We start from the raw sequence: 21,872 nt of genomic DNA, 5'->3' as shown, positions 1-21,872 counted from the left end.
GAGGGTGCGTGTATGTTGCACGCGGGTGCACATGTGCTATTCACCCAGCAAATAGCAATGCATGTATTTATTTTTAAAGCTTTTTTTTTTTTTACTGTCGAATATAATGTACATCCAGAAAACTACATAACACATAATGTACGAGCAAGCCAAGTGTCTGTCGACGGATGAACAGATAAACAAAATGCGGTGGAGTATTTTTTAATGTTTATTTACTTTTGAGAGACAGAGCATGAGCAGGGGAGGGGCAGAGAGAGAGAGAGGGAGACACAGAATCCGAAGCAGGCTCCAGGCTCCGAGCTGTCAGCACAGAGCCCGAGGCGGGACTCAAACTTGTGAACCGTGAGATCATGACCTGAGTCGGAGTCGGATGCTCAACCCACTGAGCCCCCCAGGCGCCGCATCATCCAGTGGAATGTTAATCAGCTTTAAAAAGGAAGGAAATTCTGGGGCGCCTGGGTGGCTCAGTCGGTTAGGTGTCTGACTTATGTCATGATTTCACGGTTCTTGGGTTCGGGCCCCGCATCTGGCTCTGTGCTGAGATGGAGAGCCTGCTTGGGATTCTCGCTCTCTCCCTCTCTCTCTCTCTCTCTCTCTCTCCCTCCTCGGCTCTAGCTCAAAATAAATTTTAAAAACTTAAAAAAAAAAAAAAAAGGAAGGAAATTCTGATACCTGCTCTAACACGGATGAACCTTGAGGACATTATGCTGAGTGAAATCAGCCAGTCACCGAGACACAAACACTGCCTGATTCCACTTACATGAGGTACTTAGAGTAGTTAAATTCATAGAGTCAGAAAATAAAATATTGGTGGCCAGGTGCTGAGGGGGGCGGGAATGGACAGTTAGTGTCTGATGGGTCTGGAGACGGATGGGGGTGTTGGTCACGAGTGAAAGTATTTAATGTCCCCGCACTGGCCGCGGAAAGGTGGCTAAAATGGTAAATTCTCTGTTGTGTGTTCGCAATTTTGCAAACCATAGATCGGATCCTGTCAATCGCTTATCCTTCCTCTAAGAATAAAATACACAATTGATTTGATTTTTTTTAACTCCATTTTGTTTCTTTCCATTTTTTTAAATTTATTTATTATTATTATTATTTTTTTTTAATGTGTATTTATTTTTGAGAGAGAGAGAGAGCATGAGCATGAGCAGAGGAGGGGCGGAGAGAGAGGGAGACACAAAATCTTTGCTATGTCAATGGAATCGGATCACGTCTCCTTTCTGTGGCTTCTTTGGCTTGGCCGCGTGTTAAGAGACGCTTCCAAGATGGTGAGCCATCTGGAGGCTATTCCAGTGCCGCGCGGGGTGAATGAATCGGATAAATGTGCCACGGTGGGATTTTGTGTCGTTTTTAGGATCCAAGGGTTTATTGCCACATATGCAAAACATGCCGCCAATGAATTGCGTTCACAGAAGATCAAGGTAAAAACCACTCCACATTTCCGCAACCGTCCATGAAAGCAGTTTTGGTCTAGCGGTGGAAACGCCCAACCTTGGGGGCTCCTGGAGGGCTCAGTCGGTTAAGCCTCCCACCTCGGCCTAGGTCATGATCTCGCGCTCCAGAGTTCCAGCCCACCCCCCCCCCCCCAGCGGGGCTCCCCGCCGACAGCTCGGAGCCCCGCTTCGGATTCTGTGTCTCCCCCTCTCTCTGCCCCTCCCCTGCTCGCGCTCTGTCTCTGTCTCTCTCAAAAATAAATAAGCATTAAAAAAAAAAAAGAAAGAAAGAAAGAAAGAAAGAAAGAAAGAAAGAAAGAAAGAAAGAAAGAAAGAAAAAGAAAAGAATATTTGAAATACTTTAAGAACCGTAAAGCTGCTACACGTGATTTTTACACTTGGTCCCTAGAACACTAAGGAACAGGAACGCGCTTTTACTCATCTGCAAAAGCACAGCGCGTCTATCCAGGGAGTCTCCCGGGGACGGACACTGGGGTGGTTTCCGGCGGGGGATCAGGACGCGCAGCGTGGCGGCGGGCGCTCGCCGGCCGTGTACCGGGGCGGACGTGCGCACACACTTGGGCACCAGTGAGCCCTGGCCCTGCCGAGGGATCCTGGCAGACCGTTTCCAGAGGGGTTGTTCCGATTTATTCTCGCACACCAGCGCGTGAGGACCAGCTGCTGCTTCGGCACCCCAGCGCTGCGGACCGGAGAGGGGGCTGGGCCCCGGCAGTCGACGGGGGAGGGGACAGCACGCCCACCGCACCCCAACCTCTCCCGCTCCCACCCCGCACCCCCACCAAACCCGCCACCTGCCCCTCCCCCACTGCACCCAAACCCTCTCCCGCCCACCACTCCCCACCGGCCCCTCCACACCGCACCCTAGCCCTCCCCCCCACCACTCGCCCCCCCCCCCCCCCCCGCGTCACCACACCCCACCCGCACTGCACTCCCCCCCCTCCCCCCCACCGCACCGCCTCTCCCCCACGGCGCCCCAACCCTTTCAAACCCACCATTTGCCCCCTACCTCGCCACACCGCACCCCTACTGCACCCCGCCCCTCCCCCACTGCACTGCCACCCTCTCCCACCCACCGCACCCTGCTCCTGCCCACCCACCGGCCCCTCCCCCACCCCAAACCTCTCCCACTCACCACTGCCTCCCCCCTTCCCTGCACCCCACCAAAACCCCCACCCGCCCCCCCTCCGCGGCCTCCACACCCTCCCCAACCAACCCAACTTATACCTCCCCTCCCCCACCACACTCCCACCCTCCCCCTAACCGCCTCACCTGCCCCTCCCCCACCGCGCCAACACCGCACCCCGCATCCCACCCCCACCCAACCCTGGAGCTGTCTCCTCTGATTCTGCCTCCTCCTCTGGGCCCAAAGCCAAATCCCTCCAAACCGTTTCCCTGGCATTCTTTCCCACCAGCCTCACACCGACGCCAAACCAGGCCATCAGCGTGGCCCAGCAGGGTGCCAGTGACCTCATCTGGGCTGCCTGGCCCCACTCCCGCTTCTGTCCCTACCAACGCACCCCAGCGTGAGTGGCTCGACCCTGCTAAGCCTCATTTGCCACATCTGTCAATAGGGATTTTTTAAGCCGTGTGCTGCTGATTTCATGTGCTAAAGATTGCCTTCATTTAGACAATACACTATCTTATGTCAGTTGCTTTACCGGGTTCATGGAGCACCGTGAACCCTCTGAAAATATTCGGGGAGCAGTTGCAGCTTTGGGGGCAGCGGCAGTGTGTGCATAACACATTTGGGGACACAGTGGAGCTGGCAAAAGCATGGATCCTGGATCTGGACCGCCTGGGTTCAAATCCCAGCTCTCCGACTAACCGGCTGTGCCACCTGAGAATAGTTACTTAACCTCTCTGGGCCTCAGTCTCCCCATTTATCCACGGGGGTCAAAACAGTACCTGTCTCACTGAGCTGCTGTGAGACTAAATGACTTGATGCGTGTCAAGCATGGTTGGGACAGCGCCTGGCATGTCGTAAGTGCTCAATAAACGTTAGGTGTTGTTTTATTCGTTTTAATTTTTTAATCTTTTCTGGAAGTTTATTTATTTGTTTTGAAAGAGAGAGAGCACGAGCAGGGGAGGGGCCGAGAAGGAGGGAGAGAGACTCCCAAGCAGGCTCTGCCCTGTCAGCGAGGAGCCCCACACGGGGCTTAAACCCACAAACCGTGAGGTCGTGATCTGAGCCTGAATCGAGAGTCTGCCGCTTCACCAACTGAGCTCCCCCAAGGTGTTGTTTTCTTACTTCGTGGGATCGTTGTGAGAATTACTTGAGTTAAACAGGAGTATCTAGAATAGCGTGTGGCACTTGGTACAAGCTAAGGGGGACCAGAGTTCGCTGTCCACTAGCAGAGTTTCCACCACATTTCCCATAATGCCCCTGAGCCTATGGGACATTTAGGGAGCCTTCCCAAGGCCACACAAATACACCATCATTCCACCATCTGGCTGCCTGTGGTGGTTTTGGAATACATCCACAAATTCTTTCCTTCGAAGGGTGGAGACTAATTCCCTTTCCCTTGAATGGGAGCCAGACTCGACGGCTTAGACTCGATGGCTTGCTCCTAACAGATAGAACATGGTAGAAATAACGGGGTGTGACTTCTGAGGCTAGGTTACAAAAGACATTGCTCCTGGGGGTGCCTGGGTGGCTCAGTGAAGTGACCCACTTCGGCTCAGGTCCCTTAACCGACTGAGCCACCCAGGCACCCCTATGCTCCTTATTTAATCCTTGGGCCAACTTGTAAGGACTCTTGTCATTTCGTTTTACGGATGAGGGAGCCATGGCACAGAGAGGTTACCTAATGTACCTGAGGCCACCCTGCAGGAGCTTAATGATTAATTCATTCAAACGCAGGCAGCCGGACCCACCCCAGCGGTACCCTTAACCACCTGGTTCACACAAAGCCAGTGTTAGTTGTATTTTTTTATTTTTGTATTTACTTGTTTTCAGAGAAGGAGCACGCGAGCAAGCGGGGAAGGGCAGAGAGAGAGAGGGAGAGAGAATCCCAAGCAGGCTCCGCACTGTCAGTGCAGAGCCCGACGCGGGTCTCAAACCCGCGATCCGTGAGGTCGTGACCAGAGCCGAAATCAAGAGTCGGACACTTAACCGACTGAGCCACGCAGGCGCCTCGAGTTTTATCTGTTTCTTAGTTAACTCTGCTCTGCACTCCCACCCGCAGTCTTTTCCTTCCCTGCCAGAGCTCCCATTCTGTCCCGTTTATGTGAATCCCTTCGTTTATAGGTGTTCTTCTACCCTGCACATTCTTGGAGGGATGTATGAATCTTTAATTTATATCAACAGTATCGGCTGGGTAGTTCTTGCTCTGTTCCTTACTATTTTCACTTGGGTCCGTTCTCGTTGCTTCGTGCACAGCCTAGTCCATTGCTTCCTGTGGCTGCAGAAGCCTCCACGCTGCACACTCCAGGGCACGTCCTCCGTGATGGCCACCAGGTTGCCTTTGACGGTCCCATCGTCAACAACAACACTGTGCTTGGGGCACCTGGGTGGCTCCATCAGGCTTCAGACTTCATCTCAGGTCGTGATCTCACGGTTGGTGGATTCGAGCCCCATGTAGGGGTCTGTGCTGACAGCTCAGAGCCTGGAGCCTGCTTTGGATTCTGTGTTTCCCTCTCTGCCTCTCCCCTGCGGGTCAACATTAAAAAAATTTGTTTAAATAAATAAGAACAAACAACACTGTGACGAACAGCATGCGCCTGGTGGGCGAGTTTGAGAACTTCTTCAGCCTCTCCACCAAGAAGAGTGGAATTGCTGGGCTGTGAAATCCGCAGATGTTTAATTTAACCAAGTTTTGCCAAACTGCGCTTTAACGTGGCTGGATTATCAGAGAAACAAAACCGGTTCTGCTTCCTGATTCTTCCCGCCTCCCTCCGACCCCCCCGGACCTGAGGCTTTGGTGCTTAGAAGCTGTGGCGTTTACAGCCTTTGTTTTCCTACCTTTGTTTTCCACCCCATTCTGACAACTTCTTAGGGCGGACGGCCCCCTGACTCGCTGCGTGCATGGGGCACGGGGATGGGAGAAGAGGGAAGGCCTACAAGCTCGTATCTCCGTTCTCATCTCAAAGTATGGGCTCCGCGGCAGTAGCTACGATTTTAAGTGGCTCCTTCTGGGTAGGGGAGAGCAGCAGGAAGTCATGGGTGAGACTCAGGTCGGGGAGAGGCATTGCACTCGGGTGTGAGCTCCCCCTTGTGGTCTGATGGCCCATTACACCTGGTGTGATTCCCCCGCACCAACCCCCCGCTAATCACATCAACTGAAATGGTACCTATTGGACACCATCTTTAGGCTAGACCAGCGATGTCCGATTGAAATGAGTCCCACATGTAATTTCAAAATTTCTGCTGGCCATGTTAAGAAAGCAAAAAGAGGCAGGTGACTTAATTATAATATTTTATTTAACTCATACCCAAGATGTTATCATTTCAACCTGCAACCAATATAGAAATTACTGAAACATTTTGCTTTTTTTTTCCCCTTTGGTACTAAGCCTTTGACACGTTCTCGGGATAGCACATGTCAATTTGAACACTAAATCTTCTCTAAAAACACTTGATCTCTATTTAGATTTCATGATATTTGCTGCTGAGGAAGCAGAGTCACATAGTCAAGTTGTTCCAAACATGTTGAAAGATTTCCCAGTAACTGAACTGAGTATCCATTTTTAAAAATCTAAGTTTAAATCAATTACAATTAAATAAACTTAAAAGTTCAGTTTCGCAGGGGGCCTCTCCGTGGCTCAGTTGGTTAAGCCTCCAACTCTCGATTTCGGCTCAGGTCATGATCTCACTGTCATGAGATCGAGCCCCGTGTGGGACTCCAAGCTGAGTGTGGAGACTGCTTAGGAGTCTGTCTCTTTCTCTCTCTCTCTCTCTCCCCCTCCCCTGCTCTTGTGCTCTCTCTCTCCCTCAAAAACAAAAACAAAAAATCACACCTCATTTCAAGTGCTCGACAGCCACATGTGACCAGTGGCTTGCACACTAGAAAGCACACACATTGGTTCACACCATTTCACCCTTGACATAAGGCAGGTATGTTATGACTCCCAATTTACACGGGAGAAAATTGAAGCCCAGAAAGGGAAACTGACTTTTTTTCATTTTTCTTTCACTCAAAAAATACTTATTGAACATCTATTGTATGCCGGGTTCCTTCCAAGGGGTTAGGGACATAATGGTGGACAAAATACACATAGTTCCTGGCCTCAAGGGGTTTGTTGGATGATACGTGAGAAAGACAAAAAAATATTATCGGTTGTAATTAGCGTAAGGACAGAAACCAACAGGATAATGAGTTAGTGGCAAACTATGGCCCCCCCCCCCTAATTATTATTACATTTCTACATGGTTGAAAAGAGTCAAAAGAAGAGTAATATTTGTGACATGAAAATTCTATGGAATGTGCATTTCGGTGTCCATAAATAAAGTTTTATTGGAACACAGCCCACCCACTCATTTCCACATGGCAACCTGGCCTTCAAAAAGTGTGCTGATCCGTAAAGTAGGGAACAACAAAGGCTGACGTGCTTTATAGGGGATAATCTGGGAGGACTTCTCAGAGGAGGTAATATGGAAGTGGAGGAGTTAGGAGGCATTTGGGAGGGTTGAATCAATCAAATCAATGCTAAATGTCCTGAGTGCAAATTTTACAACTCTAGATATTCCAGATACCGCCTATGAAAGGAATCAGACAGTGTGTGTCTTTTTGTGACTGGCCTATTCCACTTAGCCTAGTGGCCTCAAGGTTCACCCATGGTGTAGCCTGGCAGAATGTCCTTCCTTTTGGAGACTGAATAATATCCCGTTGTAGGTATATCCCACATTTTTGTTCACCCATTCATTAGTCAATGGGCACCTTGTTCGCTTCCACAGTTTGGCTTTTGCTAACAATGCTGCTGTGAGCATGGGTGGACCAATATCCCTGAGCTCTGCTTTGAGTCCTTTGGGGTATATACCCAGAAGCGAAATTTCCAGATCTCTCTAGATTCTTTTTTTTTTTTTTTTTTTAATTTTCTGAGGAACCTCCATACTGTTTTCCCTAGCAGTTGCTTACATTCCCACCAACAGTGCACAAGGGTTCCAACGTCTCCAAATGCTTGCCAACACTTGTTATTTTCCGTTTTCCTGATAAGTAGGCATCCTAATAAGTGCGAGGTGGTATCTCATTGTGGTTTTGATTTGCATTTCCCTGTTGCTCAGAGATGTTAAGCATCTTTTCATGCACTTATTAGTCGCCTAGCTTCTTTGGAGAAATGTCTGTTCAAGCTCCTTGCCCATTTTTCTTTCTTTCTTTCTTTCTTTCTTTCTTTCTTTCTTTCTTTCTTTCTTTCTTTCTTTGAGAGAGATAGGGAGTGGGGGAAGGGCAGAGGGGGAGAGAGAGAGAATCTTAAGCAGGCTCTACACCCAGCACAGAACCTGACCGGGGCTCGAGCTCCTGTCTGTGAGATCGTGACTTGAACCAAAATCGAGAGTTGGACATTTAACTAACTGAGCCGCCCAGGCGCCCCAGGACTGCGTCCATTTTATTCAGTCTACCTCCAGCAGCGGCTGCTCCGCTGGAATTTGTTGAACAAATGAATGTAAACTCCATGTGAACAGAGACTGTTAGCCTCTGCTGCATATCGGGTGCTTAGAACAGGGCCTGGCACATAGCAGGGGCTCAAAAAACACGGGTTGCGGTGAATGAATGTAAGATCCAGGAGGGCAAGGCAGAGCTCTCTGTTTTTCTAGACTCTCTCCCTAGCTTCTAGAACCTTGCCTGGCACATAGCAAGTGCCCAGCAAACAGGTGCCTGCGCACAGAGTATTTCCACGCCCGCCCCCCACCTCCTCCCTGACCCCGCCCCCACCTCCTCCCTGACCCCGCCCCCACCTCCTCCCTGACCCCGCCCCTACCTCCTCCATGACCCCTCCCCTCCCCCGTGACCCCGCCCCCTCCGCCTCCCTGACCCCGCCCCTACCTCCTCCGTGACCCCTCCCCCTCCCCCGTGACCCCCATTTACCGCCCCCCTCCGCCTCCCTGACCCCGCCCCTGCTTGGGGGGTGGGGCCGGCCAGGTTCTCTCTCCAGGACGTCACAAAGGCCCTGCCATGCCTCTGGCCCTGGCCCTCCTGCTGCTGCTGGGCCTGAGCGGCCCCGGAGGCCGGGGCTGCCTGCAGTGTGACCACTCGGTGCAGGAGGCCCTGAGGCAGCTGCGCTTGGCCCTCGTCCCCAAACGCTTCCATCAGGAGCGGCTGCAGGCCCGCGCCCAGGCCCTGCTGCTGGGCATGGAGGGGCCTTTCTTCCGGGACTACGCTCTGAACGCGTTTGTGGGGAAAGTGGGTGCGTGCTGGAGAGGGGAGGGTGCCTGGCACAGCGGGGGAAAGGGACACGTGGGGGGTAGCGAGGCTGGGGTGGGGAGACAGGCGCTTTGGGGACCACAGTCCCCGAGAGGGGAGGGTGGGACCAGTCCTGGAGGAGGATGGGGGGGGGGGGGTGTCCCTTGGCTCTCTGAGGCACCCACTGGAATTTCCTCCCCTCTTGGCCCCAGGGATAGATCACCTGGAACACGTGGCGTCCTTTATCAAGAACCAAACGAGCCACTTAATGGTTAATCCTCTAAAAGGTAGGCGCTAAGGGGGAAAGCCTTATCCCAGCCCCCTTCCCCGTCTTCCCTTTCCACAGGTCCACCCCGCTTCCCCTTGATATAAACAAAACAAAACAAAATCAAAACGTGCATATAGCCTTCGGTGTGTGTCTGGCAGGATTCTAAGTGTTTTACTCAAAAAAGTCTAGGACAGTTCATCACCGTGGGCACGGCTGTGATCTGCCCTTTACAGAGCCGGAGACTGAGGCTCAGAGAAGTTAGGTGACTTGGCCAAAGAACACAGCTCAGACACTGCAGTGCTAACCCCCTTTCCGGTTTTGTGGTCAGTGGCCCCAGGGGGTTGGTCATTCGAGGGGCTGAAGGTGAGGTTTGCTTTCTTCCCCATGCTTGTCAAACTGCTGTAGTTTTCCATTTCTCTTCCTTTCTTTTCCCTCCATCCGGTGTTTTTTTTTTTGTTTTTTTTTTTTAAAGAGGAACCTGAACACCAGAACACTGTCCTAAGCTGGGGGGGGGGGGGGGGGTGGGCAGGGAATTAGGTCCTCCTCCCATAACTTTGAGAGAAGCGTAGACCGCAGAGCAGAGGCCCTGAGGGTAGATTCAAAGCCTGGCTAACCTTAAGAAATCTTTTTTTTTTTTTTTTTCAGCGTTTTTTATTTATTTTTGGGACAGAGAGAGACAGAGCATGAACGGGGGAGGGGCAGAGAGAGAGGGAGCCACAGAATCGGAAACAGAAAGCCTGGCTAATCTTAAGCAAGCTATTTAACTTCTTTGTGCCTCAGTTTCCTCATCTGTAAAATGGGAATAACAACGCTCCCCTCATGGTCACTGAGTTTGTGTAGCCGCATTTAGAACAAAGCCAGGCCAACAGTAAGTGCTCCACAAATGCTAGCTAGTAAGATTCTTATGCCGTGCCTAGCCTCTGCGCCTACGGCACAGGTTGGCAAAATACAGCTGGGGGCCAGATCTGCCAGCCCCCTGTTTTTGTAAATAAAGTTTTATTAGAACACAGCCACACCCTTTCATTTACATATCGTCTACAGCTGCTTTTGCCCTCCCAGGCAGAACTGAATAGTTGTGACAATGACCGTCTAGCCCTCAAAGCTGGAAATATTTATTATCTGACCCTTAACAGACAAGGTTTGGAGCAGGAAGGCTCGTTAGAATCCCCCAGAGAACTTTTAAAACATTCCAGGGGCACCTGCGCGGCTCAGTCAGTTGGGGCGTCTGACTCTTGATTTCAGCTCGGGCCATGATCTCACGGTTCATGCGATCGAGCCCTGTGTCGGGCTCTGTGCTGACAGCACGGAGCCTGCTTGGGATTCTCCCTCTGCCCCTCCCATGCTCTCTCTGTCTCTCAAAATAGATAAATAAATATGGGGGGAAAAATAAAAAGATATGGGGTGCTTGGGTGGATCAGTCGGTTAAGCATCTAACTCTTGGTTTCGGCTCAGGTCATGATCTCACCGTTGGTGGGTTTGAGTCCCTCGTTGGGCTCCATACTTTCCAAGCAGAGCCTGCTTGGGATTCTCTCTCTCTCTGTCTCTCTCTCTCTCTCTCTCTCTGCCCCTCCTCTGCTCACTCTCTATCTCAAAATAAATAAACTTAAAAAAAAAAAAAGAAAGAAAGGGGCGCCTGGGTGGCTCAGTCGGTTGAGTGTCCGACTTCAGCTCAGGTCATGATCTCACAGTTTGTGAGTTCGAGCCCCGCGTCGGGCTCTGTGCTGACAGCTCGGAGCCTGGAGCCTGCTTGGGATTCTGTGTCTCCCTCTCTCTCTGCCCTTCCCCTGCTCATGCTCTGTCTCTCTCTCTCTTTCCCAAAAATAAATAAACATTAAAAAAAAAGAAAAGAAAAAGAAACTCACTTTTTTCAGTAGGCCCTATGCCCAACATAGGGCTCCAACTCATGACCCCAAGACCGAGTCACATGCTCTACCAAGTGAGCCAGCCAGGCACCCCAAGAAAGACACTGTTCACAGCCAGGATATCCCAGAGGCCTGGAGGAGCCAAACCTTTTTGGGGGATGTACAGGGTTTGGACGACCCGGACCTCCTGAGTTAACCCTTTACTGCACAATATAATGTATCAAATGAGGACAAGTACTATGGAGAAAATACCGCAGGGACAAAGGGAGAGGAGGGGGTGCTAGGGGTAGGGTGGGGGCTGCAGCGTAAATCCAGGCAGCCCAGGGAGGGGGCGTCACTGACCAGTCGACATGTGAGCAGGCCTGAAGGAGAGGGGTAGAAGGCCGCAGGCAGAAAGCGGTTACTACAAACCCCTGAGCCAGGACTCTGTTTGGCATATTCACAGAACCTCAAGGAAGTCAGGGAGGCTGGAGTGGAAAGAGGGAGAGATGGGGAAGATGCCCCAGAGGTAAGGGGGCGGGGAGGGGTAGATGGGGAAGAGGCTTCTAGGCCACGGTGAGGACTTTTGGCTTCTATTCCGGGTCACATGGGAGGGCTCTGAGCGGACGCGGTGAGCTGACTGCGTCCCTGTGTCCCTCTGGCTGTGGAGGAGAGATTTGGGCAGGGCAAGGGGTAAGAAACTTTAGTGACGGCCCAGGCAAAGAGATGATCACGGCGGGAACCAGGGCGGTGGCAGGGGAGGGGGTGGGAAGTGATGGGATTCCTGGATCTGTCTTGGATGTCGAACAAACAGGCTTTGTTGACGTGCATGTTGACAAGCGGGGGTGTGGAGCCGAAGCGCCAAGGCTTTGTGCTGAGCCATTAGAATCAGGTGGCTCCCGTCTCTTAAGGCGGAGAAGTCCTGGGGGTCGGGAGGAGGTTCGAAGGAGAAGATCAAGGTTCCGTTTGGGACTTCCTGAGGGGAAGGTACCCATCAGACATCCCAGTGGAGATCCTAAGTGGGTACTTGGCGACCTGCCTGCGGACTTTGATGAGGGTCTAGGCTACTGATCGAACGTGGGGGGCATCAGTGTGTAGAGAACAGCGCTGTCCGGTGCAAATATGATGGGAGGCGTACATGGGAGCCACACCTCATTTTAAATTCTCTGGTAGCCACGTGTTTAGAAGGGTAAACAGAAGCAGGGGAAATTAACTTTTATTTTGTTTAGCCCCATACCTAAATTACCATTTTGATGTGCAACCAGCATAAAAATTATGGAGGTGTTTTATAGTTATTTGATTCACACCAGGCAGAGTGTGAGCGGCAGAGAGAGGGAGACGCAGAATCCGAAGCGGGCTCCAGGCTCCGAGCCATCAGCACAGAGCCCGACGCGGGGCTCGAACTCACGAACCGTGAGATCATGACCTGAGCGGAAGTCAGACGCTTGACTGACTAAGCCACCCAGGCACCACACAGCATGTTTTATACTAACGGCATATCTCAATTCAGGTCAGCCCATTTCGAGTACTCAATGGCCACGTGTGGCTCGCGGCCGCCATATTGGACGGTGCAAGATGCAGGTAACATACGAAGCCATGAGCCTGGATGAGGTCAGCTGGATGAAGGAGTGAGTGTGGACAGAGAAGACAGGAGAGTGGATCAGAAGAAAGGAAAGGAGAGGTGGCCAAGTTCACCCTCCTACTCCTTACCAGATGAGGAAACTGAGGCCAACGGAAGGTGGTCCGGCCCGGAGCGCCCACCGTGGATCAGGAGCTAGGTGCAGGACCTTCCGGGCCACGGATTTGCCCAGTGGACCTGAGTAATACCCGGTCTTGGTTACATCTGGTGAATGAAAAGGAGTTTCCTCATCTCTTTGAAGCTGCAGACGGGCTTGCTGGGTGCCTCCACCCCACGAGGATCTCTCTGTCTCTCCTCAGATGGGCCTCTGCTGGAAGAACTCGTAGCTCTCAGGGGGCGAGTAATCAAGGAACTCAAGAAAGTCTTAAAATTGTACGAAGCAAAAGGTGAGGCATCTCTCTCCACCAAGCCCCCCGCCTCTCCCCCATCATCATCCCATCCCCTTCTCCCACTTTTTCTCCCAACCTCTTTGCTCACCCCCCCTGTGACTCAGCCTTCCCTGCCTCTCCCCAATATTCCCTGCTCTCTTTCCCCCCTGGTCCCTTCCCATCAAATTCTCAGATCGCTCTCCTGACTTCACTCACTTCCACTCTTTTCTCTCGCAGCCTGCAGCCGCAAAATTTGCCGTGAGTCCTGGACTTATCGTCCCTTCTCTACCCTCCTGCACCTCTTTACCCTGTCTCCCCCAAATCAAGCCCATCACCTGCTCCATCTGGCGGTTCGTCCTCCTCCCCAAAGCTCTAGTTAGTATCCAGGAATCACTGATTTTTGAGGGATTGTGGAAGTGGTTGCAACCTGCAAAAAAAAGTATTTGGGGGGGGGGGGAACGTTAGTCTGATGGGATAGGCCATGTCATAGTAACAAATAAACCCCACATCTCCATGGTTTAACAAAAGATTTATTTCTCTCTTACCCAAATTCCATTGAGAGTTGAACAGTTCCTCCAAGTGCTGTCTCGGGGATACAGCCTGCACCTATGTTGCAGCTTCTTTTTAAAAGTATTATTTTAGAAAGAGCCCAAGCCGGGGAGAGGGGCAGAGGGAGAAAGAGAGAGAATCCTGAGCAGGCTCCATGCTCAGCACAAAGCCCTCCCTGGGGCTCAAATCCCATGGCCCTGGGATTGTGACCTGACCAGAAATCGAGAGTCAGATGTTCAACCAACTGAGCCATCCAGGCGCCCCTCTGTTGTGGCTTCTAAGGTAGTTTCAGCGGGGGAGAGAATAGAGAAAACCCCTACAGGGACTTTAATGGACTGGCCAGAACTCTGGTCATATGGTTGCAACCTACTGCAAAGGAGCCTGGGAAATGTAGTCTTTTCATGCGATAGGAAGTGTAGGAGACCGATCAGTGAGCATCTAGCCAGTATATGTCACCAGGGGCTGCAAAACAGGAATGTAGGAATGCAAACGTTCTATTTGTAGACACTTAATGAAACATTTGTTTAGTTAATCGAATGTCTACAAATGTTGGTCAACTGGACAACTGCAATTCAATTCAACTCTTCAATGATTATATATATTTTTTTTCTTTAGAGAGAGCACGAACAGGGGAGAAGGGGGGAGAGAGAGAGAGAGAGAGAGAGAGAGAGAGAGAGAGGGAGAGGGAGAGAGAATCATAAGCAGGCTCCACGCTCAGTGCAGAGCCCAACACGGGGCTCCATCCCACGACCCAGGGACCATGACCTGAGCTGAAATCCAGCCAGATGCTCAGCCAACTGAGCCACCCAGGCGCCCCTATGTAAAATTTATTTTTAACGCGAATCGGTGCATTGTGCTCAGCTTGCTTGGCTGCACGTGGACCCTCCAAATCCAGGAGAGCCAAGGGATATCATGCCCTCTTTCCCCTCTGCCTTCCTGCTCTTTGCCATTCCTCTGGTACCTGCCCTCACCCCACTTCTCCCTTCCCTCCTGCCCAGGCTTGCTAAAAGAGGAAGTCTTGGACTGTTTACATTGCCAGAAGATCAGTCCCAGCTGTATCCAAAAAAAGTACTGTTTTGGTAAGCTCCTGGGTGGTGGGGGAGACAGGGATGCATGAGAGGTGAAGACAGCCGTGACCCAGCAGATATGGGTTTTGAGTTCTCCCACAGGGAGCCTTCAGTCCTGCACTCACCACCTGCCTACAGTGGCCCAGATGTCGCTTCCACATTCCGAAATTTGCATTCCCCCACTGTGAAATAAGGAAGACTCCACTGTAACTTTATTTTTATTTATTATTTTCTTAAACGACTTTTAAAATATTTTTTTAAGTAATCTCTACACCCAACGTGGGGCCTGAACTCACAACCTGAGATCAAGAGTCATATGCTCCACTGACTGGGCCAGTCAGACACCTGTAACTTTAAAATGTCTCGGGGCGCCTGGGTGGCTCAGTCGGTTAAGCGTCCGACTTCGGCTCAGGTCATGATCTCGCGGTCCGTGAGTTCGAGCCCCGCGTCGGGCTCTGTGCTGACAGCTCAGAGCCTGGAGCCAGCTTCGGATTCTGTGTGTCCCTCTCTCTCTCTGCTCCTCCCCCATTCACGCTCTGTCTCAAAAATAAACATTAAAAAAAAATGTCTCTACTGCCAGAATGGCAGGTGCTAGAAAAACATTCTTAGCCAGTGCCATACCTGGGGAGTCCAGAGGATCTGCTGAATTTACTCACTCACTCACTCATTCATTCAGAGATTTTTAAAATGTATCTTTCTGGCAGAGAGAATAGTAGAGTGAGCCCCTATATACCCATCAAGCTTGAAAAATGATGCTGGAACTTTTCACGTGCTGTTCCCTCTCTGTCACACTATTCCTCTTACTCCCTCATTTCAATAAAGTCTCCAAGTTCACCACCTCAAACAGGACTCCCTGATCGCACCCTCTAAAGGAGCACTTCCTATCAAATTATGTTGACGATGGACATTCCTCTATATTTGTTTCACTTACTTTATTTATAGCTGTGGTATTTTTAAAAACGTAATCTCTATGCCCAACGTGGGGCTCAAACTCATGTCCCCAAGATCAAGAGTCACATGCTCTGCCAACCGAGCCAGCCAGGTGCCCCGCTGCCATGGCATTTTGAAAGTATTCAAGCATTGTGAGATTTCAACCATAGTGAGCACCTCTAAAAAATAAGGACGTTTCCTATGAAACTACAATGCCATTCTCATACCCAAAAAACCTAGCAACAATTGTTAAATATCAAGTGACTCTGAGTCCCTTTTGCAACCTCCCTAATTGTTCCCAGAATATCTTTCACAGCTAATTATTTCCAACCAGGACCCAATGAAAGGCTTCTCATACTGTTCAATTATAGTTTTTTTCCACTTCTTTTTAAAAAAATTTTTTTTAACTTTTATTGATTTTTGAGACAGAGAGAGACAGAGCATGAACAGGGGAGGGTCAGAGAGAGAGAGAGAGAGACACACACACAGAATCCGAAACAGGCTCCAGGCTCTGAGCCGTCAGCACAGAGCCCGATGCGGGGCTCGAACCCACGAACCGCGAGATCATGACCTGAGCTGAAGTCAGCTGCTTAACCGACTAAGCCACCCAGGCGCCCCTATTTTATTTTATTTTTTTTTTTTCAACGTTTTTTATTTATTTTTGGGACAGAGAGAGACAGAGCATGAAGGGGGGAGGGGCAGAGAGAGAGGGAGACACAGAATCGGAAACAGGCTCCAGGCTCCGAGCCATCAGCCCAGAGCCTGACGCGGGGCTCGAACTCACGGACAGCGAGATCGTGACCTGGCTGAAGTCGGACGCTTAACCGACTGCGCCACCCAGGCGCCCCATATTTTATTTTATTTTTTACAAATGTTTATATATTATTTTTTGGGGGGGGGGCAGAAAGAGAGAGAGGGAGACTCAGAATCCAAAGGAGGCTCCAGGCGCCTAGCTGTCAGCACAGAGCCCGATGCAGGGCTCGAACTCACGTACTGTTGAGATCATGTCCTGAGCCCAAGTTGGATGTTATCCGACTGAGACACCCAGATGCCCCCCCCACTTCTTCTTTTTTTTTTAATTTAGAAGAGTTTCTCTTGTCAGTCCCCACCCACCCCACCCCCGCCCCCCCATGACACTGACCATTTGGAAAGGGATTTGTCCGTTTGCTTCTTTAGAATGGTGGTTAACTACAACAGATATCACCAGTACCCTGTAATGCCCCCAAACCGAGGGTCAGCAGAACAGAGACAAGTGTCTCGTATTGCCCACATTTTAATGGGGTGAAGGGTTAACTAGGGTTTCTCAGCCTTGGCACTACAGACAGTTGGGGCTGGAAAATTCCTTGTTATAAGGGCTGTCCTGTGGATGTAGGATGTTCAACAGCACCCTTAGTCTCTCCCCAGCCAGATGCCAATGGTACACCCCCCACCCCGCCCTGCCCCACCAAAGTCCTAACAATCATTTCCAGTCTCCATACATTTCCAAATGTCCCCTGGGGCACAAAATTGTCCCCAGCTGAGAACCACTGCTAGACAATTACACGAAGGAATAAACGGATTAATTTCAGATAGCAAATGTGCCCTAATGAAAACAGAACCATTTGATAGAAAGTGCCTGGGGGGTGGGGGTGGGGGTGGGGGGATGCTGCTTTAGAGGGTGCAAGTGGCAGGACCTCTCTGAAGAAGTGGTGTTTGAGATCTAGAGGAAGTGAGGGAGTAAGGAACAGTGTGAATGAGGGAGGGAACAGCAGGTGCAATGATCCTGGTCGAGCAACATGGTTGAGCAACAAGAAGGAAGCTAACGAGTGAAGATGGGGGTAGTAGCTAGCTAGTCACATGGTGACCAGATTGTCTGGTGGACCATGGTGAGGACTTGGGCTTTTATTCTGAACGAGAGGCGACCTCAGGGAAAGCTCTGAGGGAAGAGGGGAGTGAGAGGGCTTAGGTGTTAATGGGCGCCCTCTGGGGGCCATGTGGGGAACTGCAGGGTGAGGAGAAGCGGGAACCAGGAGAGGCGCTTTGATGGGGGCTGGACCAGGTCGGGAGCCCAGGAGGTGGATCAGACTCTGGATCCACTCCGAAGGTGAGGCCAAGAAGCTCTGCTGGCAGAATGAAAGGCGAGGGGTGGGGGGAAGGGACAATTAGAAGATGCAGAATGGGACTCCCAAGGATCTTCAGGGTCCCCAGCTAAGATGCAGACGACTGTCTTAGCGCTAGACTCTCCGCGGTCCCTGTGATGTGCCGTATAGACAGTCGGTGCCGTGAGGGCAGGGATGTTTGCTGGTGGGGTGCGCGGCAGTATCCAGAGCACCTAGGATGGCGCCTGGGCACAGGATTTGAGGAATGGATGCCATGGCGTCGGACCCGGGAGAGGGCAGGGGATGGGGAGGGAGGAGGGAGAGGGAGGCTCAGGTTGCCGGGGGAGCAGGTGGGTGTAGGTGCAAGGCCAAGGAAGGGCGATGACTTGGAAGTCAAGGTTGTCTCCCCACCCCACCCACCAGTTGACGGGCAGCCCCGCATGAGCCTGCAGTATGAGAAGGGGAGTGGATACCGGCAGCAGCAGGTGCTGTTTGGGGCCACCATCTCCGTGTTCCTGGCTGTCCTTGCCTTTGGGGTCATCGTGGCTTCGTAAGTCATCCCGGCCGTCTCCTGAGGCCTCCAAATGCCCCACTGGGGCCCTCAAAAACGGCACTGCCCTGGCTCAGTCACTCTGTCATTTGGGAGTCCCCTGTGCACTCACTTTATTATTTTTTTAACGTTTTATTTTTGAGAGAGAGAGAAAGAGACAAAGCACGAGCGGGGGAGGGGCCCAGAGAGAGGGAGACGCAGAACTTGAAGCAGACTCCCGGCTCTGCGCTGTCAGCACAGGTGGAGGCTCGAACCCACGAACTGTGAGATCATGACCTGATATATATATATTATATATTATATATATATATATATAATATATATAATGTATACATACTATACATTATACATACTATGTAATGTATAATGTATACATACTATACTATTAACGTACGTACATACATACTATGTATGTATAATAGTATACATACATACTATTAATGTATACATACTATACATTATATATATATTATATATATGTATGTATTAAACATTGTATTCCGTGAATGTGCTGGCATGAAGACAGATGTCATCAGGCTGAATTCGTTATTATATATTCTTCTTTATCCTTATTGTTGTGTTAACTTGTTTTCTCCTGCTTTGCAAAGTGGTTACAATGAAAACATTTACAGAGGCTCCAAGCACTGAGCCCGCGGGTCCAGGGGAGAAGAGGCCCTCGCCCTCCGCTCTGCCCTTCTGAGCAACTCCCTCACCTTGGCCTTCCTGTCGCCCCCGCCAGCCCCTCTCGTCTTCTCTCCGGCACCTCTTCTGTCAGTCTCTGCCTCCCCCTCCTGCCCCCTCCCTCCTCTCCCCAGCACCTGGCGAGGAGAGTTAAGTCATGAGTGTCAGTTCTCACTGTGACCTTGTTCTGTGTCCCCTTCTCCCTCCCTCCCTCTCACTGCCTCTCCCACGTGGCTTTCTCCGCCCCGGGCCCCCCACGTTGAATCTGTGCCTCTCAGTGTCTTTCTGCCTCTGTCTCTGAATGTCTCTCCCTGTCTCTGAGTCTCTGGCTCCCATCCCATCTGCCTTGCAGACTGTCGCCCTGTCAGCTCTCTCGGGCTTCTTTAAATCTCCCTCACTGTTGCCACCTCCCTTCTCCTCCCATCTCCCCTCTCTTTCTCCAGCCCCTTCCCCACCTCTCTCTCCCCTTCCCCCAGGTTTGAACCTCTCCCGCTGTCTTCACTCAGTCTTCATTTCTGTCTTGCTGTGTCTTTCCTTTTCACATCTCTGGATTTCCCATTCTGCCTTGAATCTTGTTTCTCCCCCCCCACCCCCGGCCCCAGCCTCTTGCCCAAGTTTTGTTTCGCGCCTCTGGCATCCTTGGTAATTCCTTGGCTTCCTTCCACCCCCCCCCCCCCCAATCTTCAGATGGCTTTTTCCTCTACTTCTGTGTCGCCCTCCCCTTCTCCTGTGAGGACAACCAGTCTTTGAATGAATGGAGGGTCCAGCCTAAATCCAGAATGATCTCATTTTACCTTAATTTAATTACATCCACAAAGACCCTATTTTCTTTTTTTTAAATTTTTTTTTTCAACTTTTTTTTTTTTTAATTTATTTTTGGGACAGAGAGAGACAGAGCATGAACGGGGGGAGGGGCAGAGAGAGAGGGAGACACAGAATCGGAAACAGGCTCCAGGCTCTGAGCCATCAGCCCAGAGCCTGACGCGGGGCTCGAACTCACAGACCGCGAGATCGTGACCTGGCTGAAGTCGGACGCTTAACCGACTGCGCCACCCAGGCGCCCCAAAGACCCTATTTTCAAATGGGGTCACATTTGCAGGTCGTGGGGATTAGGTCTTGTGCGGGGACACACTTCAACTCGGCGCACCTGCTTCTGTCTCTTCCTCATTGTCTTCTGTCTTTCCCTTCTCTGTGAGTCTCGCCCTGTGTCTGTGTTTCTCAGAGTCTCCTCTGGTCTTGCCCACTCTTTCTGTTTCCACATTTTACCCTCACCTCCTGTCCCAAATTTTCTCTCCTCCCTCCTCCTGTACCAACACTGATTGGCTGAGAAACCTAGAAATCCGCCCAGATACCCATGATGTCACCAAATAAGGCTGATGATTGGAGGGAAGTTTTTGGGTGGGGGACGGGTTGACCTGGAGGGACCTCAATTTCTGTTTGTAACCTCCAGGCCTTTTCTCTCCGACCAGGGCTGTTACTTACAGGCAAAACCGAAAACTCCTGCTGCAGTAGGGCGGTGGCTTGGGAGTTTGTAAGGGGAAAGGAAAAGAAGTTTAATAAAGTCTATGACAAATTCCTTAACGTCTCTGTCAGTTTCTGGAAGACTCACCGACTGGGTGCTCCCCAAGGGTTGGGGCCAGGTCTCACTCATCTGTAGGTACCAATTGCCCTACATCAAAGCAGGAGTGATTTGGACCTTCAAGAGGAATGGACGGCCCATGATGAGGGCTTGAAAAGACAACCATTCCTACTCTGGGTAGGAATGTGTCCTAGTGGGACCCTCAAGGATGGTCTGGCGAAGGAACAGCAGTGGTCAATATAGAGAATACAGGTTCCACTCCCTATCTGAACTGTTAAATTTTCACCCTCTGTGTCCCTGAATAGATTCAGATCAATTTTCATGTAAATCTTTTGCTGTCCGAACTCTTGCTTTTGCTAACCAAAGTAGGAAGCAAAGACATTTGGATAATATAGTGTCCTTATGTTTCTGAACTTACTAGGAAAACTATTGCTATCTCATTCAGGATTTGGATAATGAGGGTGTTTGGTGGGAGGGATAGGGGTTGATCAGAAAGACCAAACGTAGTTGAAGTTTCAGTGCCCAGCACAATGCTTGGCCCAGAGCAGGCTCTCAGTAAATATATGTTGAGTAAATGAGGAGAATAGTGTTGAGGGGGAAAAGGAGGAAGCAAAAACTATATTGATCTGTACACTGAGGGCCTTTACATGCCAGGGAAAAGAGCTTGGTGGCTTTCCTCAGGTTCTGGGATTGGAACCCCAAATATCGTTTGGGTGGAGGAAGATAAAGTTAACACGGCAGGTCACATTCATAGAGGATAGAAAGTACTCAGCTCCATTCCATTGTGGCTGCTGTGAAATAACAGCTCAGTGTTTTCAGATCTTCAGAGGTTTTTTTTTTTTTTTTTTTTTTTTAGTATTTTTTAGTATTTTTTTTTTTAGTATTTATTTTGAGAGAGCAAGTGAGCAAAGGAGGGTCAGAGAGAGAGAGAGAGAGGAGAGAGAGAATCCCAGGCAGGCTCCATGCTGTCAGCGCACAGCCCAACATGGGGCTCAATCTCACGAAGCTTCAGCGGATCTCATGACCCGAGCGGAAATCAAGAGTTGGAGGCTTAACCGGCTGAACCACCTAGGTGCCCCAGATCTTCCGAGTTTTCCAGAGAACCCAGATATTCAGATTTTTTAAAATGTGAAATCACTCCATAAGCAGTGTGGGCAACTAATTTTTTCAGAAACTGAATCCCAACCCAAGACACGTTTTGTCACCATTATGAGGTGACAGGGAAACATGGGGGGCTGAGTGTTGCTTATATTTTTATGCTAGAGATTGGCGAACGAAGTTTTAAGTGTAGAACTAGCTCGTGGGACTCTAATGAACTGCATTTCCCAGAATCCTCTCCGCCCCCACAACTACATCCGTTGCCATAGATACTACCAATCCACTACAGTAAAAGGTAGGAGTGTGTGCTTTTAAAGAGCCGGACTCCAGGGGCGCCTGGGTGGCGCAGTCGGTTAAGCGTCCGACTTCAGCCAGGTCACGATCTCGCGGTCTGTGAGTTCGAGCCCCGCGTCAGGCTCTGGGCTGATGG

The 21,872-nt window shown here is 50.7% G+C and overlaps 2 protein-coding genes across 3 annotated transcripts in view; one reads left to right on the top strand and one right to left on the bottom strand.

Moving 5' to 3' along the window:
- Positions 1-264: 264 nt before the first annotated feature.
- The window catches only part of ZNF473 (zinc finger protein 473), a 65,516-nt gene continuing 43,908 nt past the window's right edge, over positions 265-21,872 (bottom strand). The window contains exon 6 of the transcript XR_008423297.1: positions 265-326. The gene's annotated coding sequence lies outside the window, so the exon portion shown is untranslated. The remainder of the gene's footprint in view (positions 327-21,872) is intronic.
- IZUMO2 (IZUMO family member 2) lies at positions 8,535-20,341 on the top strand. 2 transcript variants are annotated; one of them, XM_019425571.2, is made up of 7 exons: positions 8,535-8,798; positions 9,007-9,081; positions 12,842-12,928; positions 13,148-13,168; positions 14,458-14,538; positions 17,958-18,084; positions 20,235-20,341. In XM_019425571.2, exons 1-7 carry the CDS (start codon positions 8,567-8,569, stop codon positions 20,275-20,277), a joined length of 666 nt encoding a protein of 221 aa, XP_019281116.2. In that variant the 5' UTR covers positions 8,535-8,566; the 3' UTR covers positions 20,278-20,341. The 2 variants fall into 2 exon arrangements, with proteins under 2 accessions (XP_019281116.2, XP_019281117.2); XM_019425572.2 differs by lacking the exon at positions 13,148-13,168.

The sequence above is a fragment of the Panthera pardus genome, unplaced genomic scaffold (assembly GCF_024362965.1).
Source record: "Panthera pardus isolate Hobbes unplaced genomic scaffold, ASM2436296v1 HiC_scaffold_18, whole genome shotgun sequence".
Classification (NCBI taxonomy): Eukaryota; Metazoa; Chordata; class Mammalia; order Carnivora; family Felidae; genus Panthera; species Panthera pardus.
Note: the sequence above shows the minus strand (reverse complement) of the source record. Positions and strands in the feature narration are given on the sequence as shown.

Bases quoted from the DNA above. Each gene is read 5' to 3' on its own strand.
- IZUMO2 (XM_019425571.2), top strand. From the start codon at position 8,567: ATGCCTCTGGCCCTGGCCCTCCTGCTGCTGCTGGGCCTGAGCGGCCCC. The intron at 8,799-9,006 runs GTGCGTGCTGGA...TCTTGGCCCCAG, and splicing joins CGCGTTTGTGGGGAAAGTGG to GGATAGATCACCTGGAACAC. The intron at 14,539-17,957 runs GTAAGCTCCTGG...CCCACCCACCAG, and splicing joins CCAAAAAAAGTACTGTTTTG to TTGACGGGCAGCCCCGCATG.